General features: G+C 47.4%; 1 protein-coding gene across 1 annotated transcript in view; it reads right to left on the bottom strand.

Annotated features, from left to right (window-relative positions):
* The window catches only part of LOC138489072 (TGF-beta receptor type-2-like), a 517,605-nt gene that overhangs the window by 60,842 nt on the left and 429,324 nt on the right, over window positions 1–27,439 (bottom strand). The window contains exons 4-5 of the mRNA XM_069616638.1: window positions 22,805–23,622; window positions 14,425–14,566 (exon numbers count right to left, since the gene is read on the bottom strand). Of these exons, the coding sequence (XP_069472739.1) occupies window positions 14,425–14,566; window positions 22,805–23,622 (960 nt within the window). The remainder of the gene's footprint in view (window positions 1–14,424; window positions 14,567–22,804; window positions 23,623–27,439) is intronic.

Consider the following 27,439-nt stretch of genomic DNA (forward strand, 5'->3'; position numbering starts at 1 on the left):
TGGGGATTAACAGCGCCTCTGCAACTCGGGATCCGGTGCCAACTGCGCTGGACTGAGATGCAGTAACGCTAATATGGTATATGATATGGCATTAATACCGCCCAACTCGTGATGAGGCCCTTAGCTCCTACCCATTGGCGTGCAGGATTTCAATGCTGCTTGCAGGCCATTCGCGTGGGGATGCCTAGCCTACATGATTATAGGCTGCAGTAACTGAGCCAGCATGCATACCCAATGGGCCTTGCAAAGCAGGGGAAATAAACAGTGGTCGAAGAGTACGAAAAGAAGCAGTGGAACTATGTTCTCTACTAGCCTGCCCCTGCACCCCACGAACCCCATCACCACATCCCCTCCCACGCACAATACAAACCCCCAAACGAATGCACCTGCTGTTTAAGGCAACGTTCAGTGCAGTGCTCTGAGAGTGAAGTTTCAAATTCTTCATAACCTTTTATTTTAAAACGATGCCATTCCGGAATGGTTTCTTTTGAAAATTAAAGTATAGGAAACTAAAGGAGCACCGCTCCCGCCCACTGGAAATAAAACACCCCCAGCCTTGCATGGCCCATTGGATATGCGCCGATTGGTGTACTAAGTACCAAGGAAGCAAGGAAACCGGGATTCCCTCCCAACATGGGAGACCCCAGAGCACTCGGTCAGCTGCTTAGTGCAGCTGAGAGAACGCTCGATTTTCACTGGGCATGCTCTCCGGCTCCTCCATAATGGGGGCAGATCAACACTCTGTTGTCTATTGTGGACGAGCCGCCCCTGCGACACTAATAACCTGAGGCTCGGTAAGCATCTTACAGCAGGAGGAAGGAGGTTTACCACTCATGGGAATATGCGGGAGAAAGCACAGCATCCCAAGTCATGGTGTCACATCGCTGAGCAGACTAGACTGGTTCCTTCAAGATCTCAGATGGATCCTGTCTCCCTGATTGTGCATTCACATTGTTTTACAGAGAGGCGGCCAGAGCTGTGCAGCTCTATACAGACCATGAGGGTCCCTCCAATCAGACTGTCATGCTCAGGAGAGACCAGTACAGATTGGCAAGGGTGGGGGGGTGATATGCCTGAGGACCTGAGGCTCATAGCATTCAAACAACTACCTTCTGGTCAAGCTGGCGCTGCTCAGTCGAGAATAAGGGCAGCTGCTCACTATGGCCATTTCCATAGTCTAAGCAAGTCAACATGAAGGCATAAGAAAAGGTTTCCAGGTTCCAAGTGTTCTTAATTTAGCACAATTCAACTGGGTCTTTGTCAAGTTGTACTTGGTGCCAGGAGTTCCCAATATCAGTGAGTGCATTGAGTTTACAATATGTGAAATCATGAGCGGAGATTGATATGAGATATTTCCCACAACTCCTAAAAAGATAATGGGCCTCATTACGAGTCCGGCGTTAACCGAGGCGGTAAAACCGCCTCGTTAACACCGGACTCGTATTACCATTCCGCCTCCGTGATTCCCGGAATTACCGGGGCATTACAACCCCGGTTTTCCAGGAATCACGGAGGCGGAATGGTGTAAATCCCCATTCCCATTGAGTCCTATGGGACTCGATGGAAATGGGGATCATGGAAACATCGGCAGCATCTCGTAATGCTGCCGGTGTTTCCTCGTCCGCCTGCATGCGGGAGTTGTTAAACCCGCCAGGTCAGACCTGGCGGGAACATCCCCTCCCGCCTGCAGGGGTCGGACTCAGGCGGTCCGGAAACAACGGTGGCGGCAGGTTTACCGCCACCGTTATTTCCGGACAGCCTGGGTCGTAATGAGGCCCAATTTGTCTGATAGTAAAGAAAAGTCTTTGGCCTTTGGTTTTGGCCTGTTCTCTGCACAAGCTTTGATTCAGGTGATGTCCAGCAATGAATAAGTTGCCATGCCATTTCAAGGCACAAGCCTACCAGCCAATACTTACTGCAGCCGCCTACATAGACACACAGCAATTCCCTTGTCCCAGAAAGAAGCTGAAAATGCAGGGCCAGGGTGTGGCAGGCAGAGAGAGGAAATCCTAAAGGAAGGGGCCGAGGCAATCCCAAATGAAACATCAGCCTGTAAACCAGCCCTGGAGCGGAGCCCAATGGCCAGATCCGATCCCAGGTACCAAACAGGAAGTCCCTTTCACCAGGTATAGTTTGACAGGTGGCAACACAGCAATATAGGAGAACACAGCCCCGGTTTGTCAGTGTGATTGTTTGAAGGAGGATCTTGTGACTGGAGAGTGCAGACAGGAGTTGTTTTGGGAAGGCTGGAGGAGGGAGCAGGAGTACCTGGAGTTGAAGCAGAGTCTATGAAGCTGGAATAGTGAACCAGAAGGCAGGGCCACCTTGCAGCATGGGAGCTGGAGGAGAGAACCAGAAGATTGAATGGAGGAGCCAAGAGAACTGAAATGGCTGGGGAGGAGTGGGAGAGTTGTGCCAAAGAGGGGAGCTCAGATTTGAAGGGTAGGGTGCTTGAGGAGGAGCTGGAGGAAGGTGTTTGGAGGAGATTGGCAAGTTGAAGGTCTAATGAGAGGAAAGCTGAAGGAGAGAGATGAAGGTTGGAGGGAGAGAAATGAGGAGGTTGGAAAAAGATTAAGTACTATCTGGAAGAGCGAGATGGGTGGTGGAGAGGTAGCATTGAGAAGGCTATTGAGAGATAAAGAGTGAGTATCATCTGGAGGAGAGAGTTGGAGATTGGAGGTGCAGTTTTAAGGAAGTTGAATAGAGACAGGACCCCATCAAGAGAAAGTGGGATGCTGGAGGGACAATCTCAAGAAGGTTGGAAGGAGACAGGACAACATCTGGAGAAGGAGTGCTGAGGAGTTTGGAGGGAGAGTCAGTGCTGTCTAGAGAGAGAGATGTTTATCGGGAGAAAAAGAGTCAAGGATGTTTGGGGTAGGATATAGTCATCATCATCTGGGGAGAGGAATGGGGGAAAGCAGGAAGGCTAGAGGGTGAGATAAACTTTCAATACCTGAGGCGGCGGGAGGGAAAACAAGTACCAGCACTAGCCAGAGAGACTAGGGAGGTTCCAGCGGACCTGGTCAGGGCAGAACCCAGAGGCAGGGTGGAGTATAAAACTGCACAATCTCACTGAGGGCCAGGGAGTTTACAACAGGAGTAATCAGGAGGAGAGTGTCCCAGCGAGGGGGCCAGGTGACATCAAAGACACCAAAGCCATCCTGGAGACTCTGGGTGAGCCAATCAGAGGGATACAGCAGGTACTAGAAGGACACAGTGTTAGGCGGAAACCTGTGCAGTTCCCTGTGGGACCACTGCAAGAGATTTAGGACTACAGGCGTTGGCGGTGAACCCTCTTGGTAGCAGTCTGCACCACACAGATTCACGTGGTAGCTGTGGCTGAGCAGTCAGACTTCTCTCAAGAAAAGTTGAGCAGTATGTGGAGTATACAAAATAGGGCAATTCTTCACAGCAAGACAATCAAGCACACAACGAGGCTTAGTGTAAAGATATTAAGGTATTTATTTATAACAGAACATCTATGCAAAACACTATGGTACTATCACGGCAAACAAATCAAACACAATTACTCTACGAAAATAGAAAACGATCAATCCCCCTAGCAATATCTCGACAACTCTAGGTTCTACCGGTACCACTTATTTTCAGACAGAGGTGTATACCTCAACCTAGACGACACTCGAATATTAGTTAGGACGGGAGAGAAAAAGATAGGCAGGTCATGAAATCAACACAGTTCAATCCTTCGCGGATAAAATGCAACGCAGGAAGGCAAGAATCACAATAGATCATAAAGTTCAGAGGCCAGGCCCACTTGGAGAGAGGCAAGGCGCGATGTCCCAAAAAGTCTCTAGTGGAGATGCATTCAAGTCTTTGTAGCAAATTGTTATCGGCAGATTGAACCAGTTCAGAACAATGAATGAGAAAAGCTTGGAGGCAACCCAACGGGAAGGAGAGGATTAAGACACCTCACACAAACCGATCGAAAGGGAAGCCAGCCGGACACGGTACCTTGTTGTGGAGGGCAGCTCCGGCGGGGGCAGTTGTTCCTGGTGGTGGATGCACGTCGGGTCTTTGCCAAGAGTAGAGAGGTTCTCGTCGTCGAAGAAAAGTGAAGTCCGGTGCACCACCAGGGAAGAGACCAGCCGCGGAGTGCTCCGTCACAAGGCACCACCTTTTGGTCGCGGTACAGGGGTAGTGGCTATCCGGTTGCCGGGGTGCTCTGCACGGGCAATTCGACCACTGTGTCCTGAGGCGAATAAAAAGCAAAGGGGACTGGTTGTTCCCACCAGTCAGGGGAAGAGACTCTCCGTCGGGAAGTGGTGAGTCGGCTCAGCAGGGCTCCACCGGAGGTGTCGTCGTTGCAGGTCGACTCAGCGTTACCCTCGTCGGATTCTTAGGTCCTGTGGCAACTTCTGAAGATCCAGTCCCAAAAGCCCTGCTTTTATGCAGAAAACCCCCATTCATTCAGCCTAGCTGTCAATCAACACATGCTAAGTGGTGAGCGGGAACGCTCACCACTTGGGCCAATCACTCCAGAGTGCGACCGGAGTTGGCAAGGCAACTCGGTTCAGGGTGCCTAAACCCCCTCCCACACCCCTGTGGTAACCCAGACAGAATGGCACCACTTTGGAGGGTCTCTGTACAGAGCCCGCCAAAAGTGGAACAAAGGGCTCGACCTTTGGTTTAGGAGTCACAGAGACGAACACAGACGCCATTTTAAAAACCGAGTTCTGGCAGAAAATACCATCCGATAAACTTATTTAATATAAGGAGACCGGTGGTACGTTAGAGATTAACGAGAAAAAGGGTCAATCTCCAACAATGGGACGAATCCCATAGGGTTATGTTCGGGGTCGAACATAACAAGTAGTTTCCACTGCCACCAGCCAAAACTCGACGAGGGGGGACGGGACAGTGCCCCCTCGAGTAACAGATCTAGGAGTAATCGAATTACCCCTACTAGTACGTCCACAATAAGATGGTTTGTACTAGTTCTGTTAGTAAATTTAGGTCTAGTAAAGCCAATGGTGACTTTACATGCCCGGGGAGACAGTAGTCAGTCCCCGGGTATGGAGTCTATGGTGGAGGTCCGCTAGGACGCCCCAGTGTTACAGCACGTAGGGTGCGGTGTAACACACATAGAAAAACATATGAGACCCTATGGCGTAAAAGACCCCATAGCCCATCGAACACATTGCTACTTCAAAGGAATTACACACATACATGCCCAAGAGTGGGAGGAAAAGAGTCTCACTCTTGGCAGGATGGAAAAAAACAAACTCCCGAAATCCAGCAAAGCTGCTGGGGGACTCACTAGGTTAGGAAATTCAGCCTAAACAGAGAATTCTCCCTAACACTCGCCCCCCCCAGACTAAGGGACAGGAGGATTTAATCCACTCCTGGATGAATCTCATACCTCTAGTCGATGACATACATCCTAGAGAGACCATCAGCATTTTGGTGGTGACATCCTGACCTGTGCTCAATGGTGAAATCAAATCCTTGCAGGCAGATCGACCATCTCAATAGTTTTGGGTTTTCCCCTTTCATTTGCATTAACCATCTCAAGGGTTGGTGGTCAGTCTGAATGACGAAAGTAGAACCATACAAGTACGGCCTAAACTTCTTCAGCGCCCACACGATAGCAAAGCACTCTCTTTCGATTGTTGCCCACCTTGTTTCAGGATCCTTCAGCTTGCGGCTGATGAAGCAAACGGGGTGCTCCCTACCTTTCCCATCCAGTTGACTGAGTACGGCACCTATTCCTACATTTGAAGCATCTGTCTACACAATGAAGTGTTGGCGGTAATCAGGAGCTCTGAGTACTGGGGCTTGGCAAAGAGCCTTTTTCAGGTTTTCAAAAGCCTGATTGCACTCCTCGTTCCATTTAACCTTTTTAGGAAATTTGGGCGAGGAGATGACATTCAGTGGAGAAGCTATGGTCCCATAGTTCTCTATGAAATTCCTGTAATACCCGGTGAGGCCTAGGAAGGCTCTCACCTGGGTTTGAGTAGTCGGTGTTGTCCAATTTTGCACAGCTTCAATTTTACTGAGCAAAGGCCTTATTTCTCCACCGCCTACCTCATGCCCAAGATAGACTACCTTACTCTGTCCAATTTGGCATTTACTCGCCTTTATGGTCAGATTGGCTCGTCCAAGAGCCTGCAAAACATCTCTCAGGTGGGTTACATGTTCTTCCCAGGAATTGCTAAACACTGCGATGTCATCCAAGTATGCCATGCAGAAGTCCTCCATTCCATTCAGAACCTGGTTTACCATCCGTTGAAACGTAGCAGGTGCATTCTTCAATCCGAAAGGCATTACCTTAAACTGGTATAAGCCAACGGGGGTAGAAAATGCAGTTTTCTCCTTGGCATGGTCTGTCAGGGCTATTTGCCAATAGCCTGACGTCAAGTCAAATGTGCTGAGGAACTTGGCGGCGCCAAGTTTATCCACCAACTCATCTGTTCTTGGCAAAGGGTGGGCATCAGTCTTGGTGACTGCATTAAGAGCTCTATAATCCACGCAGAAAGTTCTTTAGATCCGGCCTTTGGTACTAACACAACTGGGCTAGACCATGGACTAGTAGAGGGCTCTATTACCCCGAGATCAAGCATCTTGCTGACCTCACCTTTGATGTGGGTTCGTACGTTTTCTGACATGCGGTATCCTCTGCTTTTGACTGGCAGACAGTCACCAGTGAGTATGTCGTGCTGGCCCCAAGGGGTCAAGCCTGGTGAAAGCGAGAACAGAGAGGCAAACTGATTCAACATGGATTTGCACTCTTCTTGTTGCTCGGGTGTCAGATTGGAGGAGAGATTTACTCCTTCAATTTTTTCGTCTAAAGGTAAGCCTCTGAGGAGATCCGGAAGAGCTTCACTCTCTTCTTCTTCCTCAGATGATGCTAGAAGCAACGCTCCTACATCAGGTCGTGAGACATACGCTTTAAGTCGGTTGGTGTGAAAGACTGTCGGAGCCTCCTTGGGATTGCCCAAGTCCACCAGATAGTTAACCTCTCCGAGTTTACCCACAACTCAGAAGGGTCCCATCCCCTTATCTTGCAAGGCCCTCTGCCTTGTTGGGATCATAACGAGAACAAGCTGGTCTTGAGCGAACTCAACCATGTTAGCCTTTTGATCGTGCCAGTGCTTGACCAATGCTTGTCCAGCTTTCAAGTTATTGCTGGCTTCCGTCATCATGTGCGACATTCTCCTCCAAAGGCCTATCACGTAGTCAGTCACTCTGACTGGCTTGGGGGAAGGAGCACTCTCCAACCCCTCCTTAATCAGGGCCAATGGACCTCTGACGGGATGACCATAGAGGAGTTCGAAGGGCGAGTAACCTACGCCCTCCTGAGGGACTTCTCTATGAGCAAAGAGAAGGCATGGCAGTAGAAGGTCCCACTTACGCTTAAGGGGTTCCTCTAAAGCACCTATCATGCTCTTCATGGTTCGGTTGAACCGTTCTACCAACCCATTGGTTTGTGGGTGGTAAGCCGTTGAGAACTTGTAAGTTACTCTGCAGGTTTTCCACATGGCTTTCATGTAGTGGGACATAAAGTTTGACCCCCTGTCAGAGATTACTTCCTTAGGAAACCCGACCCTGGTAAAAATACCAAGGAGGGCCTTAGCCACAGCCGGAGCTGTAACAGTCCTCATAGGAATTGCCTCAGGATACCTAGTAGCATGGTCTACTACAACAAGTATAAACCTGTTGCCTGAGGAGGTTGGAGGATCAAGGGGACCAACAATGTCAATCCCTACTCTCTCAAATGGGACTCCGACGACTGGGAGAGGCACTAAAGGTGCCACATTCTTGGAACCAACCTTACCAGAGATCTGGCAGGTGTGGCAGCTCCTGCAGTGTTTTTCTACTTCGGCCCCCATCTTCGGCCAATAGAAGTAGAGAGAGAGCCTTTCCTTAGTCTTCTTGAAACTCAAAAGACCAGCCAAAGGAATCTCGTGGGCTAACTGCAAGAACTGTGGTCTGTTCTCTTGGGGTACTACAAGTCGTTTGTAGTCTCCAGGTGCAGACTCGGTCGGTTCACTGTAGAAGAGGCCATCTTCCCAGTGCAACCTATATTTCCCAGGCTCTTGCCCTTCAGCCTGAGCTTCTGCCTGGTGGTGAAGACCTTCCAGAGTTGGACATTCTCTCTGTCCCTTACTGAAGTCTGCCCTGCTGGGTCAAGTGACCAGCCAAAGGAATCTCGTGGGCTAACTGCAAGAACTGTGGTCTGTTCTCTTGGGGTACTACAAGTCGTTTGTAGTCTCCAGGTGCAGACTCGGTCGGTTCACTGTAGAAGAGGCCATCTTCCCAGTGCAACCTGTATTTCCCAGGCTCTTGCCCTTCAGCCTGAGCTTCTGCCTGGTGGCGAAGACCTTCCAGAGTTGGACATTCTCTCTGTCCCTTAATGAAGTCTGCCCTGCTGGGTCCACCTTCTGCCAGTAAAGACTGCAGCTCAGGATGGTCAACAGGATCCAGATCTCCAATGAGTTCCTGGCCTTCCATTAGCTCTTCCTCAGAGTCTAATTCTACCACACAGGGTCGTACCTCCCTCTCAGCCTCGGCTGGAGGTGGAGTTACGGGTGTAACTGTGGACAACCGCGGGGAAGTCCGTGTTGGCTGCACTGGAATGCGGGCTGCTGGTTTTGGGGTAGATGCCTTAGGTTTCCCTTTCGCTTCTGATTTCTTGGAGACAGCGGCCGACAATTCCAGTGGAGCAGGAGTGATATCTTTCTTCATCATCTCCTGGAGAGTACCGCGCAGGGTCCTCTCCCTTGCAGGTCTGGTTAGCTCCTGTAACCGTTTACTAGGAGGTCTGGGAGTATGCGATACAACTCCGAGAGTTTTTAAATCGTTACCCAACAGTACGCGTCCTGGTACCTCACTCTGTATGCTGACAGGTATCTTCACAGTCATGTCGTTACACTGGATGAGAACTGGTAATTGGGGAAGCATCTGCACAGGCCCTCCAGCTAACTTGGTGAGGCGTTTGGGTGCCTTAGCAACATCCTCAGCCTGAAAAAACGATTTATCCACCACAGTTATGCTGGCCCCAGTGTCCCTAATGGCAGGAGTCTCCTGACCATTCACCTGGACACTGTCCTTATAATACTCTTTAGTATTATCGGGGATAGAATTATAGACATCTAAATTCTGTTGTTCTCACAACCCCAGAGATACTAAAGAAACGCTGGCTGAGACTCCAATGGGTTTGTCAGCTAGCAGTAGAAAGTTTCCACTTGCCATTTGGACTTCCTCCTCTGGAGCGAAGGCTAAGGAGACAAGCTGGACCCCTGAAGGTTTACCCTTACATCTGGGATCTCCTTTCACGTGGTCAGTCGAGCCACAAACAAAGCATTTACCAAATGCTTTCTGGAATGGTGGCTTGTTCTGACCTCCTTCCGGTTTGGCACCAGAAGGCACACTATTCTGCTGTGGTTGTCCCGGTGGCTTACCCTTCTGGTTTTGTTTGGGGCCCTCTTTGGAATGTGAGTTATTAGAATTCTCTTTTGAGTCTTTTTTAGGCTGTTTTCCCTCATCCTTTTTCTGAGTTGCCCCAGAATCCTTATGAGTAGCCCTGTTGGCAACCCACAAGTCAGCAGCCCTAGCTAGCTCCCTGGAATCCAATTCCTTCGAATCAGCTAAGTGCTGTCTGAGCTCAGGAGAACAGGCATCATAAATAGACTCCAACATAAAAAGATTCCTCATACCCTCATAAGTGTTCACTTTGTAACCCTTAATCCATCCCTCTAAGTTTTTCAGCCCTTCACTCACCCAGGTAGCCCAAGGGGTACCATCATGCTTTTTGAGGGTTCTAAACCTCTTAAGATACTGGGAAGGGGTCTTCCCAAATCTAGCTATTAAAGCTAGTTTCACACTTTCGTAATCCGTCTTATCCGCCTCCCCCAACTCCATTACCACATCAGTCGCAACAGGAGGGAGCCTAGAGAACAACCAGGGAAGCAACGCATTCCCGGTGATGTCCTGGAGCCTATGATTGTATTCAAACAGTTTCAACCAATCCAACACATCCAATCTCGGTTCATACATACCCACTAATTCCTTCAGCATCCGGGGTCTTTTGGGACTGGAGCTCCTAGAGGAACCAGATGAGAGAGAAGCATTTTCCATAGACAACTTTTTCATCTCTAAATCGTGATTAAGTTCTATTTCCCCGAGTCTTAACTCAGCTTGTTTCTGCTCAGCCTGGGCATTCATCCGTCTGAACTCGAGCTCTTGGTTTCGTTCAGATTGAGCCAAGAACCGTTTGTATTCTAGTTCGAGCTTCATTTTTTCAAGTTCAAAATAAGCAGGGTTACTTGTGGGACCTGGTATGGGCCCCGTAGGCACAGCTGGTAAGGCAGGTAGAGGAGCAGGGGAGACAGTTTCGTTAGCCTCTCGTCCTCGTCAGCCTCTTCATCGCTATCATCAGAATTACGATTCAGATCAACACCATCACTGTTATCTACAGTCGCTGGAGAGATTGGTTCTACTGAACCAGTACCCAGACTTTGGTTCGCCAGCAATCTCTCGATTAGTTCTAACTTCTTGTCTCTTACAGGAAGATTCTCTTGTCTACAGAGAGCTCGCAAACTCTCAGTATTTTCACCTGACAAGGACTCTTGGCCGTAAGTCTCCATCGTAGACATGTTTTTTGAAAGTTGCCTTTTTGTGCAAAGTTTTGTGGTTAGTTATCCTACAGTGTCGAAAAGCACTCTAAACTGTATACTCGATACAAATCCCACCGCTGCCACTAGTGTTAGGCGGAAACCTGTGCAGTTCCCTCTGGGACCACTGCAAGAGATTTAGGACTACAGGCGTTGGCGGTGAACCCACTTGGTAGCAGTCTGCACCACACAGATTCATGAGCAGTCAGACTTCTCTCAAGAAAAGTTGAGCAGTATGTGGAGTATACAAAATAGGGCAATTCTTCACAGCAAGACAAGCAAGCACGCAACGAGGCTTAGTGTAAAGATATTAAGGTATTTATTTATAACAGAACATCTATGCAAAACACTATGGCACTATCACGGCAAACAAATCAAACACAATTACTCTACGAAAATAGAAAACGATCAATCCCCCTAGCAATATCTCGACAACTCTAGGTTCTACCGGTACCACTTATTTTCAGACAGAGGTGTATACCTCAACCTAGATGACACTCGAATATTAGTTAGGACGGGAGAGAAAAAGATAGGCAGGTCATGAAATCAACACAGTTCAATCCTTCGCGGATAAAATGCAACGCAGGAAGGCAAGAATCACAATAGATCATAAAGTTCAGAGGCCAGGCCCACTTGGAGAGAGGCAAGGCGCAATGTCCCAAAAAGTCTCTAGTGGAGATGCATTCAAGTCTTTGTAGCAAATTGTTATCGGCAGATTGAACCAGTTCAGAACAATGAATGAGAAAAGCTTGGAGGCAACCCAACGGGAAGGAGAGGATTAAGACACCTCACTCAAACCGATCGAAAGGGAAGCCAGGCGGACACAGTACCTTGTTGGAGGGCAGCTCCGGCGGGGGCAGTTGTTCCTGGTGGTGGATGCACGTCGGGTCTTTGCCAAGAGTAGAGAGGTTCTCGTCGTCGAAGAAAAGTGAAGTCCGGTGCACCACCAGGGAAGAGACCAGCCGCAGAGTGCTCCGTCACAAGGCACCACCTTTTGGTCGTGGTACAGGGGTAGTGGCTATCCGGTTGCCGGGTTGCTCTGCACGGGCAATTCGACCACTGCGTCCTGAGGCGAATAAAAAGCAAAGGGGACTGGTTGTTCCCACCAGTCAGGGGAAGAGACTCTCCGGCAGGGAGATCTCCTCTGTCGTCGGGAAGTGGTGAGTCGGCTCAGCAGGGCTCCACCGGAGGTGTCGTCGTTGCAGGTCGGCTCAGCATTACCCTCGTTGGATTCTTAGGTCCTGTGGCGACTTCTGAAGATCCAGTCCCAAAAGCACTGCTTTTATGCAGAAAACCCCCATTCATTCAGCCTAGCTGTCAATCAACACATGCTAAGTGGTGAGCGGGAACGCTCACCACTTGGGCCAATCACTCCAGAGTGCGACCGGAGTTGGCAAGGCAACTCGGTCCAGGGTGCCTAAACCACCTCCCACACCCCTGTGGTAACTCAGACAGAATGGCACCACTTTGGAGGGTCTCTGTACAGAGCCCGCCAAAAGTGGAACAAAGGGCTCGACCTTTGGTTTAGGAGTCACAGAGACGAACACAGACGCCATTTTAAAAACCGAGTTCTGGCAGAAAATACCATCCGATAAACTTATTTAAGATAAGGAGACCGGTGGTACGTTAGAGATTAACGAGAAAAAGGGTCAATCTCCAACAATGAGACAAATCCCATAGGGTTATGTTCGGGGTCGAACATAACAAGTAGTTTCCACTGCCACCAGCCAAAACTCGACGAGGGGGGACGGGACAGTGCCCCCTCGAGTAACAGATCTAGGAGTAATCGAATTACCCCTACTAGTACGTCCACAATAAGATGGTTTGTACTAGTTCTGTTAGTAAATTTAGGTCTAGTAAAGCCAATGGTGACTTTACATGCCCGTGGAGACAGTAGTCAGTCCCCGGGTATGGAGTCTATGGTGGAGGTCCGCTAGGACGCCCCAGTGTTACGGCACGTAGGGTGCGGTGTAACACACATAGAAAAACATATGAGACCCTATGGAGTAAAAGACCCCATAGCTCATCGAACACATTGCTACTTCAAAGGAATTACACACATACATGCCCAAGAGTGGGAGGAAAAGAGTCTCACTCTTGGCAGGATGGAAAAAAACAAACTCCCGAAATCCAGCAAAGCTGCTGGGGGACTCACTAGGTTAGGAAATTCAGCCTAAACAGAGAATTCCCCCTAACACACAGAGAGGTGGGGAAGGTGAGTACAGTGTTACTAGTACCCATAGAAGTTTACAGAAGGAGACAAGTAATGAAAGGTTTATAGAAATCCTGATAGAAGAGTGTATCATTGAAGAGTGGGAAAGTAGGAGTGGAGAGGTGGAGGAGCAGCCACCAGAAAGGGAAGAACTGATAGAAGCCAGAAGGTGAAAAGAAGAACCCTGGGAAATAGAGTAGCTGAAAGCAATTGAGGAGAGCAGAAGGAAGGCCCGCTCCATGGCAATACATGTTGGAAGAGTTAGGCAACCAGAAAACTGCACAGTAGCTGGCCACCCCATCTCCTTCTGACCATGCCCATTTCCCACCCCAGCTTGAGGGAGATACCACGTTTTGTGCCAAAGGCCCTGGATTTCGTTCCACAGAGTTGAAATTTCCTCACAGATGACAATCTCATTGAAAAGCAACTAGCGAATGGCAGCGAGCAGACAGAACGGGAAGAGCAAACCATTGTTGGGATAGATCCACCATTTCCTCCCAACATCTGAAGTAGACTGTCAGAATGTTCAGACATGCTGTCCTCACAAGGCTGGTGTCTCTGTTTCAGCAGAGACGGGTTTGGTAACAACCAAAACCCACAACCCCGAAGACAAAGAACAGGATAATCCATTGGATTTTGGAGAGGGGCCTGGACAAGCCCAACCTAGGAACTTTGCTTGAGACCTTTCCTCTGCTGCAATTTTGTGCCATTTTCACTGCACCCCCTCAATGAGTAGATACATGTTCCCTGTCTGGCGTGAGGAGTTATGCACACCGAAGAGGACGCTAATCCTGCTGGATTCAAGAAGACCTTTTTGGTTTTCTGAAGTGACCTTGTTCACTAAGATGCCTTCCAATGCTGGATACACAGGTAAACATCGAGGGAAGTTTATTGGCAAAGTTGCAGTATGTGATTTAGGGTACATCAAGCAAATATGTAGGGGACAAGTACTGCTCCATCCACACCCAAGCCAGGTCATCAACCAAGTGTCAAGCAGTGGAACATACATCCAACCGTCCACACCAGGGTTCCACGCATGCACACACGCATTCCAGGCACCAGCTACCGGCTCCGATCCGCAGACTACTACATATTACTATTGATACTTCTTGTGAGTTTGCTATCCTCTGCACTCAGTCCTACCCGAACCAAAATATTCCATGCATGACCAATAAAGGTATTGAGCTAGGCACAGCAACGCGTCTTGTGTCCACATTCAGCGCACTCGTAACAGATGGAAACACATGCATGACACGTTTCCCACACTTTTTGTCCCAGTTCTAAGTACCCCCAACACTAAATCAGTCAACACAATGCCTACTCTTAAATGCAGGCAGTATGCCAGTCCTGTTGCCTAGACTTCACATTCCAAAAACACAATTCGGTGGATATTGATCAAAAAAATAAATGCTGACTGGCTGATTTAGTCACGTGGCCTTCGTTTATACACGCCCTCAGAAAAAAATCAATATGTAGCACAACTTTCTACTTGCGATGACGCTTGCCAGGGTTGCATGGATGCAAGAGAAAAGAAGAAGGCAATTGTTTTGAAAAAAATGTTATTGGTACTGGTTTTACCTCCGACAGCGTCACACCTGGAGACCATTTCCCACAAAACCAGCGCCATCGAGTAGACATCCATTTGTTTAAAGGACTCAAGATCTTCCAGGTTCACTCTGGACTCCAGAACCTCTGGGGCCATGTATCGGGCAGTGCCAACCTGATCGAAATCAAGAATGAAGATGTTACACAGCTTAAAATCAAGCAGCTCTAGCACACATGCGTATGGTTAACGTGATCAAAATGGAAACTGAAACCTGCAATGTCTCAGCAAAGTGTCATCAATATGTCAGGCAAGCAAATCAATAACATGATCAAAGATATATTGGGTTGCCAGGGCCATCAGAACATTGCACATGTATTCTCCACCACAAAGCTCTGCGTGCTGCCCATGATCTGTGCCAATGGCCAGTGGGCTACCAGGTGTCTGTAGTAGAGCGCTCTGCCTTCCTGGCATAGGAGCACTGTGCATTCTTCATACCATCACCTTGGTGCTGAAACGGCCCCATCCTTCTTCACAGCTCCTGGCAAATAACATATCCACCCGCAACACTGGTTACTTTGCTCATTTCAAGTCTTCTCCACAGCGGCTGTAGGGCACAGGTGATGCCCCAAAAGAAGCGCCCTCCCTACTGCTAGTGCTGACAGGGGAGCAGGTGATGTGAGTTCTGAGGATGCATGTTCTGACAAAGCACTAGGAAAATGACGGGCACATTTTGGGAATAGGAAAAACGACATCTGGGAAAGGTTTCATTTCTTTTATAGGTGCCCACTCCCTGTGGAGAAAGTTGACAATTACGTTGTTGCTTTGCGAGGACCGCGCCAAAGAGCAAGAATAGTGGGTCTGGAGAGGAGTGCTTGAGGAAAAACTAATGATGTGCAGGAAAGCGTGTGGCAATCAAGTGAGCCAATGAGTTATCCCACCAATGCTAGTGAGACTACAGTGGTTGATGAGGGTGTACTTGCGGTACAGTGATGACAGCAATGTATCACATGTCATCATGGATAGGAAACAGTGTACAAACTGGGAGACTGATAAAACGAATGCATATACATCTGCTTAATGGCACAAAGTATGCGAAGAAGGCTCAGGATGTAACACGTGGCTGGGTGGGGCAATGCAAAGGTACTGTAGAATACGATTCCTTGGGAACGTAATGTCGCAACTGGGGCTTCTGCACTCTCTGTACGTCCTGGGGACATCACACACTGCATGGATTTCTCACGAGTTTGTGGAAATCCCCGCTTGCGCAAGTGACCGGTACCTTGCATTGTCCTTCATTGCGGCACCAGGGGCCAGTCTAGTGTTTCTCAGCAGGGATCCCTTTTGGCGTGGGGGATCTTGGGATTCTTCGCTCACATGTGCATATACTGCGCTTGGGCAAGAGAGAGAGTTGTAGATGCAAACGACGAGCGTGATATTGACTAAGAAAGTGTGATAGGAAGAACAGACAGGATCTGTAATTGACATTGATGGTTTGGAAATCAGCATGCTCCTATAATCAGCATGCTCCTATAATCAGCATGCTCCTATAATCGGGCCCGCCTTACAGATGAATCTCCCAAAAATGCATGTTGAGAAATTCAAATGTGAGCCTTAAAAGTTCCCCAAAAATCAGAAAAATACCAAAAGCATTTGAAAAGGGCCCCATTATTGTGATTGAGTATTTGTGGGCCACACACAAGTTAGACCAAAAGATCATTAGTGTGCGCGCTAGAAGTGGGGTGGGTGATGAAGGCGCACTTGGAAAATGATTAAACAGTGCTTTCGCCAAAAACCTGTACAGAAAACATATGTACATACAAATATCACCCAACCGAAGTTGGTACTCATTTATGGACCTCAGAAGGATGAAAGGCTGAGTTGGCCTTGCTGGGATTCAAACCTGCAACCAGAAGATCACACTCCGATCACAGCGGTGGGCGCTGAGCCTGCTGAGCTATCTTACTGAGTGTGGTGGAATACACCACTAGAGACTCCCTACCCCAAAGTGTTCAATGGAAGCATTGGCAAACTGAAAGGATGCAATCCCGGCATAGGCCTGGAGTCACCCCCAGATGCGCCAGCTTAGAGCCATTTCCAAAGGCATGAAGGAGGCACTGAACAAGTGTGTGGGTCAGGATATTGGACGAGTCGGTTGGCCTCTGTGTTCATAGTGAGCAAAACCAATGGAAAGATGACCATTTGTGTCCTGGTTGTAGCAGCTGTGTCAACTTGCATGACGTCGAGGTCAGGTCAGCGGTAGACATCCACTGGCAAGTATAGCAGAGGTACTAACTACTAAGAAGACAGACAGTTATGTCATTACATTAGGATTGTCCTTGGTTGACCCCCAGATCAACTTGCACAAGTCTTCTTGGCACCTTACTTAATTAGGATCATTTATGCATTTAAGCCTCTTCAGCCACAGTTTTTCAGCCCTGTTCGTTGACGTGCTAGGAGTTTGCGGTGTATTTATTTATTTATTATTTATTTTTTGCATTTTTATAGCGCTCACACAGCCCGTGGGCATCAAGGTTGCTGTTACAGGAATTGTTTGTTTTTTAGTTGCGTAATTTATTTGTCTTAGTTGCGTATTTATAATGCGCTTAAATACCCAGATGTTTTTAAGCGCTGACCCGGGGATTGAACCTGGGTTGCTTCATGTCATCTTGCTTACAAGACGAGCACGTTGCCGCTGAGCTATCCTCCCGGGATCATGGTCACTGAGAGGTCAGAAGAAGAGCACTGTGCTAGGTTGCATTGAGTGTTAGAGGTAGGGAGGAATTAGGCCCAGGAAAGTGGCAGTAAACATCCGGCTCAGTATATCTTCCCCCCAACAATACATATACATTAATATCTTTCATTCGGTTTATGTGGTATTAGGGTACGGTTCTTCCACATTTTGCAGAGAGAACAACAAGAATTAAAAATATGTTGAAGATGGTGGTACATTATGAATGGGACAGCAGGGGATGGAGAGCATGTCCAGGCTTTTGGTCAGTGGTGAATGTTGAAGTCATCTTAAAATGTATTATGATTACTGTGGAAGTGTGTGTCGGGGCAGTACCAACCCAAAGTCCAAGGCACAAAAGTGGTTTAATCTAGTGCTCAGATAGGGTCCGACAACACAAAAGCTACTATTGAAAAGGAAGCGTTGGTGGTTAAATGGGCTCTCAACACTTGCAAGATGTTAATCTGGGGTCTTCTTTTCGTGATTTTTTACAGTAATTAGAAATCCGAACACATCCAAAGCAATTACTGTAAATGTTTGTGTCCAAAAACATGAGCACCAACTGCCCCAGGAAAAATGAGGGCATAATTGAGTTGATGGAGTGTAATATCAGGATGGAATACATAGCTGGAGAATGCAACATAATGGTGCCAGAGGTGGTCTGTGCCACTGATGGCTTTGGAAAGACAATGTTTTGGCTGTTGTCAACCCTGTAATCAACACGCGTGAATGGATAGAATAAAGCGAGAATGATAGAGAAGCAGCCGTTATTCACAGAGGTGGGAGAGAAGGAACGAAGGAGAAATACAAAAAGCGCCCATGTTTTCAGAGTGTGACGATGGAACTGGCTGGTGCAGGGTGAGAAACTGTACGCGGGAGTCACATTGTATAAGCAACTGCGTAGGGAAGTTACATGTTCTGGGTAGTCAAAAGATGTGTTTCATGTAACTATAGTGATAAGTCTCTGAAACGAGTTAACCATTCCCCTTGCACCAGTGGCTGTGCCAAAATAAGTATGCACCAAATTGGCCTCAAATATATCAGGTCCCTTCGAGAGGTTAAATATGGTGTTCGGATGTATTTGTTGGTTTTGATTGGGTAGACAAAAAAGTGGATTGAGTGGAAAGTCATGTCACCGATTACCCCACACAGGCATGGTTTTAAACTAGAGCTTTTTATAATGAGGGGATACCAAAGCAATTTTGGACCGGGACTGGGGTGCAGTTATACTCTGAGGAGAGGCACCAATTCCTACAGACATGGCGTGTCTGTTTTTCTCGCACTGTGTTTTTTATCACCCATACGCCAGTGGGTTGATGGAAAGTGCCAACTGTTTTATACTCCTTTATATATTAGCGCTCTCCAGCAATGTAGACTGACATCAAGCCGCTGTGATGGCTGATAAATTGATGCCCCACTCAGTAACCAGATTAATTCCATTAATCCTGATGAGCGGGTTTACTCCCAGTACCGGTTTGAACCCTATGTGGAGGGGGATATAACTTTAAACATACAGGAAGTGATGTACAAACTAAAAGAGAGGCAAGTCAAATACAAGGGGAGCTATGAGCAACTTCATGGCACCATGAGTATAGACTATTATGTGAGGTAAATAGGAGAGTCGAGAACCCTTGATCTGTCGTCACTAAGGATTGCCAAAGTACATGGTTCGGGTCAAATTGTTGGGTGTGAGCTCAGGAAGTGTGATTGTAGGAGGGCAGGGAGTAAGGGCTAGAGAAAAGGTGGCAGCATACATTTGAGCAATCAGAATAACACTGTACAAGTACAAACCCAAGGAAAAAAGACACAAGTTGATGCGATGACAATGGGTGCTAGCAAACATGCTTAGACCTTTAGAAAAATGAGGCTGAGGAGAAGAAATAAACCAGATTGTCTGAAATATTTTGAAACTTGATAACTCCTCACTTGTTCTTCTTTGCCGTTTATAGACATACTTTTTGTACCGTCATTCAGCATTGGTTCTATTGTATTGAACTTACAGGACCAAGTAAACCCTGCCCTTGGCTTTGGAAGGTGGGATGTCTTCTTTCGTTCTTTCGAAAAACGACCTAAACCGTCCTGTGCCTTTACCTTCATTTGGATAACAACAGGCTAGACGTATACTGAAAAGAGACCCTAGTACTGGGGATACGTGCAGCCTGGAGACCGCTAGGAAAGCTCTGTCTTTTCGCTTCCTGATCCCTCTGCATTTTGAGCCGGGAAGGATGTGCAGACTTACACCGATTATGCGTCCTTGTAGCCTAGTGATTCAGAGGTTTGGAGGGAGTGTATGAGAGCACCCCAGGGAGTTGGGGCTTTGACTCCAAGCCGGAAGAATTACAGAAGGCACACACATCCCACCGCGCTACCCACATAGCTTGCATTAGTTAGACAATGCCCATTTCGAAGTGATCAACATAACAAAACAAAACACTAAGGAAGAAATGTTTTTGTTTCCTAATAACGTACCGGTTGATTCTAACGAACATTATTTCTGCCCAACCCGAAGTCTAAACAGATTGATTGGCGCAATAGGGGAGTTAAGTGACCCCCATTCACAAAACGCATGTGTAAAAAGAATGCCTTAAGCTTCTTCGCTAAGTTTTTATGAATTGTGTCATTTTGGTTGATTTTTATGGTGGAGCGGTGGAATGAATCATACGTTTCCATTCAGCCCCCCCCATCAACTTTGCCAAATCCAAGTACATTTTCACCAGCATCTGATTTCGATGCAGCTGATATCGGATCCTTTGGAATCCACCAGTGTATTGCACCTGCCCAGAATCCATGTAAATGCCTCGTGCCATGCGCTCACCAGGCGGGAGGCATTTAGGATTGTTTGTCTTCCGTGCACTGTTTGCACTGCATAGTGCAAACAATGGAATTTGCATGGAGGGATTGCATACACATACTTGCACATGTTTGCGGTCCCCTGTGTTCAATTTGTATGGGCTTCACAAATGTAGCACAATGCATGCCCCTCTCATAAGGATTATTTAGAATGGGCTTTTGGGTATCCTAGCCCACATGTAATGTAATATAATGTAATGTAAAGACATTTGTAAAGCGCAGCAAAGACCTGGAGGCATCAAGGCGCTAGGTGAAAACATCACCAGAGAGGAGAGAAGGGCAACACATATTAAAACAACAATGTTTTCAGCTGTTTACGAAAGATAGATAGAGCATGAATGCACCTAATGTGAGAAGGGAGGGCATTCCACAGAGATGGTGCCAGTACAGAGAAGGATCTACTTCCTGCCCACGATCGTCGAAAGCGGGGGATGTCCAGCAAAAACTGGTTGGCTGAGCGGAGAGATCACTTTAGCTGATGAAGAGAGAGCTTTGCCTGCAAGAACTCAGCACCCATAGAGTGAATAGCACGGTGGACCATGCATAAGACCTTAAATTTGACCTGGGTTCTGACAGGCAACCAGTGCAGATGCTGGAGGGGGTCATAGGAGTGGGATAGTCTGGTGGCACCAAGAGCAAGCCTGGCTGCTGCATTCTATAGGATCTGAAGACACTGGAGCAGTACTTCTGGCTGACTGAGGTAGATTCCGTTGCAATAATCAATTGCACCCATAATAGAGGCAGTAACGATTTTACTCCATTCAACTTAAGCCAGTTCTCAGTCATCCACTGACACACGGCTAAGAGACAGTCTCTCAGACGGTCAGGGGGGCTTTCCTTGGAGGCATTAAGACGAAAAAAGATCTGAGTATCGTCCGCATACATAAAGAAATGTACACCAAAGCTAGCAATGAGCTTGGCTAATGCCACCATATATGAGTTGAAAAGCAAAGGGGAAAGCGCTGACCCCTGGGGGACTCCACAGTCAAATACCATAGGAGGGGATGTGAAAGGGGGAAGAGACACCACCTGAGTATGGTCAGACAAAACGGAGTATTGAAGTGCCCCAGTGAACAGAGCAAGCAACTTCATAGAAGGATCCTGCAAGATGTGCAGAGGAATAGGATCTGTGGAGGAAGACGATTTAAGTTTCAGTAATGCATCCGTAACAAGACTTTCTGTGACTGTCACGAAATTAAAAGTGCCAGTGACACAATCTGTCAGCCGGCCCAGGGATATACTGTCGCCAGAAGGACTGGGTCTCTCAGTTTTTATTTTCTTCCGTATAATGCAAATATCTTGAAAGAAAGAAGCAATTTGATTGCAGTGAGATTGGTTACAAGTGGCCATAGTTGGGGCTAAAGTGGGAGTGGACAGTTCTTTAGCAATCACAAAGAGCTCCTTTGAGGAACAGATGTAGCTCAAATCTAGCAGCGACAAATCTTAATAAAGCGCACTAGCTCTGTTCCAAGGGTTGCGATTAACACTTGCTGCTTCTGCCTCTCTATAACAACGGATGGCAAACCTGATTGGAGCTCGCCTAACTATCATTCAAACCAAAGCGGCCCCAGAAATGCTACCAGCCAAAAGCCACCAAAACTAGATAGAAAAGCCTATCAGATCACAAAGAGCCAGACCAGTCACAAAATCCAAATAAAGTGCGATTCTGTTTCAGAAAAGCGTGCCTTAGAACCAACTGGGAATATTGCCACATGTCAGCAAATAAAATGGACTACTGTCCTGGCCACCCAGGTAGCCCACCCAAACCATTAACCAGACATGTCCCCATATCTTAATGACCCCATACAAAAGTCGACATGCGCTTTTTTCTCCTCATCAAAATGCCATCCTAAATATCTCCATCCATTGGCTACACTCACAATAAAGAACATGTCCCACAATTTTAGGACTCTAGTTAGAGAGGTAAATTGAGGAAATCCTGGAGTAAGTGAATAAAGAGGGGTGGGAAAAAGACATACTTCCACCACCCACAAAGTAGATAACAAGCCAAATTCATAATTCTACACCACACCTAACCTCAGTCAAGATGATTTCTGGAAAAACAGATGGGTTAGCTCAGGTGTGAAAGCCATTGTTTCTGCACTGACACCTGAAATGTGTTAACTACAGTAGTAGTGGGTAGAATATATAATGCTGCATCATATGTATTCTGTGAATGAACAAGCAAAAAACATGTAATAGCAAAACATAAAAACAATACATATGCCCCTCTTTTGTTCCCATGTAGCATGATATGCCCATTATCTGTAGATGACCATTATTCTTAAACTCTGAGATTCTCTATTTCTAAAGGTATTGTAAGAATGAGCATGGAATTAGATATGTCCAGCCTAAAAAGCCTTGAATTCATCCATGCCCGATGCATAAAATAGATATAACCAAAAAACTAAATGGACCTGGCCAGAAAATTCTATATTTCAAATCTTTTTTAAAGTGCTCCAAGTTTGGCTCAAATATGCTTTGAAACGGGATGAAAAATTCATCCAATTACACTCCGAAATACTTTAGATTTGAACCCAAAAACCTTATTGTTGTGCCTCAAACTATTGCAAATGTGACCCAAAAATGATGTCAACTTTTTTCACAAATATACTACCCATAGCGAGAAAATCCACTCATTTTCTGAAAATGTGCTGCAATTTATATTGAAAATGATCAAAATCTGTCGGAAGAATATACAGGAACTGTGAGGTGTTTTACATATGAATAAACAATGTATGGTTATGTTTATGGTTATATTTTCGAGATCACCAACATTCCTACTAACACTTGCATTTGATAATTGACCCTTTAGTTATTGCTAGAATTCTTACCTGGCCACTATTTGCAAAGTCATCCACTGTTAGAGAAGGATCTAATCGCAACGCTATCCCAAAGTCGCAAAGCACGCACTCCCTCTCGTTCTTCACCAGGATGTTGGTGCTTTTGATATCACGGTGGGCTATGGCAATCTTGTGGGTGCCTGAAGGGGTGCAGTCACTGTGCATGTGAGCCACACCGTTCACCAGTGAGCCAGCCATTTTCTGCAAGTCCATCCAGCTCAGAATGTGGTCGGAGAGGTAATCCTTGAGGTTGCCTCGACTGTAGTAGGCGGTGATCAGCCAGTACTCCTTCTGCGAACCGCTGCCCCGCTCCTCTGCAGTCAAGAACGGGAGTACGTTTTCATGCTTAAAGTTTGCATCTACAAATATCTGGCTCTCGTTTTTCCAAGAAGCATATTCTTCGCAAGGAAAGATCTTGACAGCCACTGTCTCGAATTGGCCCGCGGTGGTGTGGTTCAGCTTCGCTCGCCAGACCTCTGCGAAGCGGCCCTTCCCTACCTTCTCATCTAGCTCTATGGGCAGCAGTTCCGTGTTATGGTTGATGTTGTTGGCACACGTTGAACTCATGTCCGAGTGGCTATCGTCTATTAGCACAGACATTTTATCCCCATAGTCATCCACCTTCCCGTTCCTGGAACCTGCTTTACAGCGATGGGCTTGCTTCTTGTTCCAATCCTTTGCTTGTTTTCTCTGCCGCTGCCTACGGTAGACGTAGAATATCACAGTTACCAGAATCGCAATCAGCAGCGGCGGAAGCAAGCTTATCGCAGCCACTGGGAAGACCTCTTTGCTTTGCAGCATGGAGTACCCTATAGAAACAAAAAGAGATCTGGATTACAGTTACTGCTGCATTTTCTTGACATCCCAAAAATAATCATCCTCATTTTGACTCTATCACACCAGTAGAAAGAAAGGGCGCGTTCCCATCACCTAGTATACAAGACACTCTTTATATTCGTTATATTGGTGCAAGAAATGTACCACAGATAAGGGCAAATAGGGTCCTTTCAATGTTCAGAACTGATACAAGCAACCTGTATAAGAAACACTTGAGTAACAAGAGAGGACCTGAAGCCCTGCTGGCAACATCTACCTCAACCTGGTAACTCCTCATCTGGCTGTGGTCTATTGCCCTCCTATCCCCCAGGACTACACAAAAGTGTGGCGGAACTGCTAAAACACGATTTATCTCCAAGTACCGCCTTTTTTACAGCTCTGCCAGATTTTGGGTTTTGTAACCCATATGTTGAAAAACTGCCCAGTTGGACTTGGAGGTAACTCCTCAAGAGAGGGGCACCTTGGATGCTGGCAGCATACTGGATGGTGGGTGCCTGGGCTGGAACCAGGGCACCAGGCTGGTCAGGGGGGCCCAGACCAGCAGGGACCTGCAGGGCCCTGATCACACGGCATGGGCCTGCAAGCCAGTGCTGCAGGACCGGGATCACACGGTGTAGGCCTGCAGGCCCAGAATTAGAGACGAACACAACAGATGTCCGTTGTCCAAACCTTTGACCCTGAGGGCCCATTTTGACCCAGGCACAACCACTTTATTAGCTGCCTGGTTCACTCTTAAATACTAGGACCATGTAATAAGCTAAAAACAGTCTTGCCAGTGTTTTTTTTTTATCTAAAAAATGTAACATGCCTTAATTGTAACAAAATATCCTGTGCAGCAAATTGTGGTTCAAACACATGCTGGCCAGATTACAGCCGTTTGTAAATATGGGATAGGTTTTCCAATCTTTCTTTCCTTTATGGAGAGTTCGGTATTTGGATCGTTATTCAACACCCATGGATAATGAGCAACAGCGCACTGGGTCATTAATAGGGGTTTATTGCCCGATTCGCAATTCAGATACCGAATAATAATAATATCTATTTCTTATATAGCCCATTCCCCTGTGCCTGATCTTCACAATTGGAAACCGGCCACATTTGCAATGCTGCCAAGGGCCTCTTCAGATCCCTGGAATAAACCAGGAACATTTGCAATGCTGCCAGGGGCCTCTTCAGAACCCTGGAATAAACCAGGAACATTTGCAATGCTGCCAGGGCCTCTTCAGAACCCTGGAATAAACCAGGAACATTTGCAATGCTGCCAGGGGCCTCTTCGGAACCCTGTAATAAACCAGGAACATTTGCAATGCTGCCAGGGGCCTCTTCAGAACCCTGTAATAAACCAGGAACATTTGCAATGTTGCCAGGGCTCTCGTCAGAACCCTGGAATAAACCAGGAACATTTGCAATGCTGCCAGGGGCCTCTTCAGATCCCTGGAATAAACCAGGAACATTTGCAATGCTGCCAGGTCTCTCTTCAGAACCCTGGAATAAACCAGGAACATTTGCAATGCTGCCAGGGCCTCTTCAGATCCCTGGAATAAACCAGGAACATTTGCAATGCTGCCAGGGGCCTCTTCAGAACCCTGGAATACACCAGGAACATTTGCAATGCTGCCAGAGGCCTCTTCAGATCCCTGGAATAAACCAGGAACATTTGTCAGAACCCTGAAATAAACCAGGAATATTTGTCAGAACCCTGGAATAAACCAGGAACATTTGCAATGCTGCCAGGTGCCTCTTCAGATCCCTGGAATAAACCAGGAACATTTGCAATGCTGCCAGGGGCCTCTTCAGATCCCTGGAATAAACCAGGAACATTTGCAATGCTGCCAGGGGCCTCTTCAGAACCCTGGAATAAACCAGGAACATTTGTCAGAACCCTGGAATAAACCAGGAACATTTGCAATGCTGCCAGGGGCCTCTTCAGATCCCTGGAATAAACCAGGAACATTTGCAATGCTGCCAGGGGCCTCTTCAGAACCCTGGAATAAACCAGGAACATTTGTCAGAACCCTGGAATAAACCAGGAACATTTGCAATGCTGCCAGGGGCCTCTTCAGAACCCTGGAACACACCAGGAACATTTACAATGCTGCGAGGGGCCTCTTCAGATCCCTGGAATAAACCAGGAACATTTGCAATGCTGCCAGGGGCCTCTTCAGAACCCTGGAATACACCAGGAACATTTGCAATGCTGCGAGGGGCCTCTTCAGATCCCTGGAATAAACCAGGAACATTTGCAATGCTGCCAGGGGCCTCTTCAGAACCCTGGAATAAACCAGGAACATTTGCAATGCTGCCAGGGCTCTCTTCAGAACCCTGGAATAAACCAGGAACATTTGCAATGCTGCCAGGGGCCTCTTCAGATCCCTGGAATAAACCAGGAACATTTGCAATGCTGCCAGGGGCCTCTTCAGAACCCTGGAATAAACCAGGAACATTTGCAATGCTGCCAGGGGCCTCTTCAGAACCCTGGAATAAACCAGGAACATTTGCAATGCTGCCAGGGGCCTCTTCAGATCCCTGGAATAAACCAGGAACATTTGCAATGCTGCCAGGGGCCTCTTCAGAACCCTGGAATAAACCAGGAACATTTGTCAGAACCCTGGAATAAACCAGGAACATTTGCAATGCTGCCAGGGGCCTCTTCAGATCCCTGGAATAAACCAGGAACATTTGCAATGCTGCCAGGGGCCTCTTCAGAACCCTGGAATAAACCAGGAACATTTGTCAGAACCCTGGAATAAACCGGGAACATTTGCAATGCTGCCAGGGGCCTCTTCAGAACCCTGGAACACACCAGGAACATTTACAATGCTGCCAGGGCCTCTTCAGATCCCTGGAATAAACCAGGAACATTTGCAATGCTGCCAGGGGCCTCTTCAGAACCCTGGAATAAACCAGGAACATTTGCAATGCTGCCAGGGGCCTCTTCAGAACCCTGGAATACACCAGGAACATTTTCAATGCTGCCAGGGGCCTCTTCAGATCCCTGGAATAAACCAGGAACATTTGCAATGCTGCCAGGGGCCTCTTCAGAACCCTGGAATAAACCAGGAACATTTGCAATGCTGCCAGGGCTCTCTTCAGAACCCTGGAATAAACCAGGAACATTTGCAATGCTGCCAGGGGCCTCTTCAGAACCCTGGAATAAACCAGGAACATTTGCAATGCTGCCAGGGGCCTCTTCAGAACCATGGAATAAACCAGGAACATTTGCAATGCTGCCAGGGGCCTCTTCAGAACCCTGGAATACACCAGGAACATTTTCAATGCTGCGAGGGGCCTCTTCAGATCCCTGGAATAAACCAGGAACATTTGCAATGCTGCGAGGGGCCTCTTCAGAACCCTGGAATAAACCAGGAACATTTGCAATGCTGCCAGGGCTCTCTTCAGAACCCTGGAATAAACCAGGAACATTTGCAATGCAGCCAGGGGCCTCTTCAGATCCCTGGAATAAACCAGGAACATTTGCAATGCTGCCAGGGGCCTCTTCAGAACCCTCGAATAAACCAGGAACATTTGCAATGCTGCAAGGGGCCTCTTCAGAACCCTGGAATACACCAGGAACATTTGCAATGCTGCCAGGGCTCTCTTCAGATCCCTGGAATAAAGCAGGAACATTTGCAATGCTGCCAGGACCTCTTCAGAACCCTGGAATCAACCAGGAACATTTGCAATGCTGCCAGGGCTCTCTTCAGAACCCTGGAATAAACCAGGAACATTTGCAATGCTGCCAGGGCCTCTTCAGAACCCTGGAATAAACCAGGAACATTTGCAATGCTG

Source organism: Ambystoma mexicanum, chromosome 9 (assembly GCF_040938575.1).
Source record: "Ambystoma mexicanum isolate Mex_15411 chromosome 9, UKY_AmexF1_1, whole genome shotgun sequence".
Lineage (NCBI taxonomy): Eukaryota > Metazoa > Chordata > Amphibia > Caudata > Ambystomatidae > Ambystoma > Ambystoma mexicanum.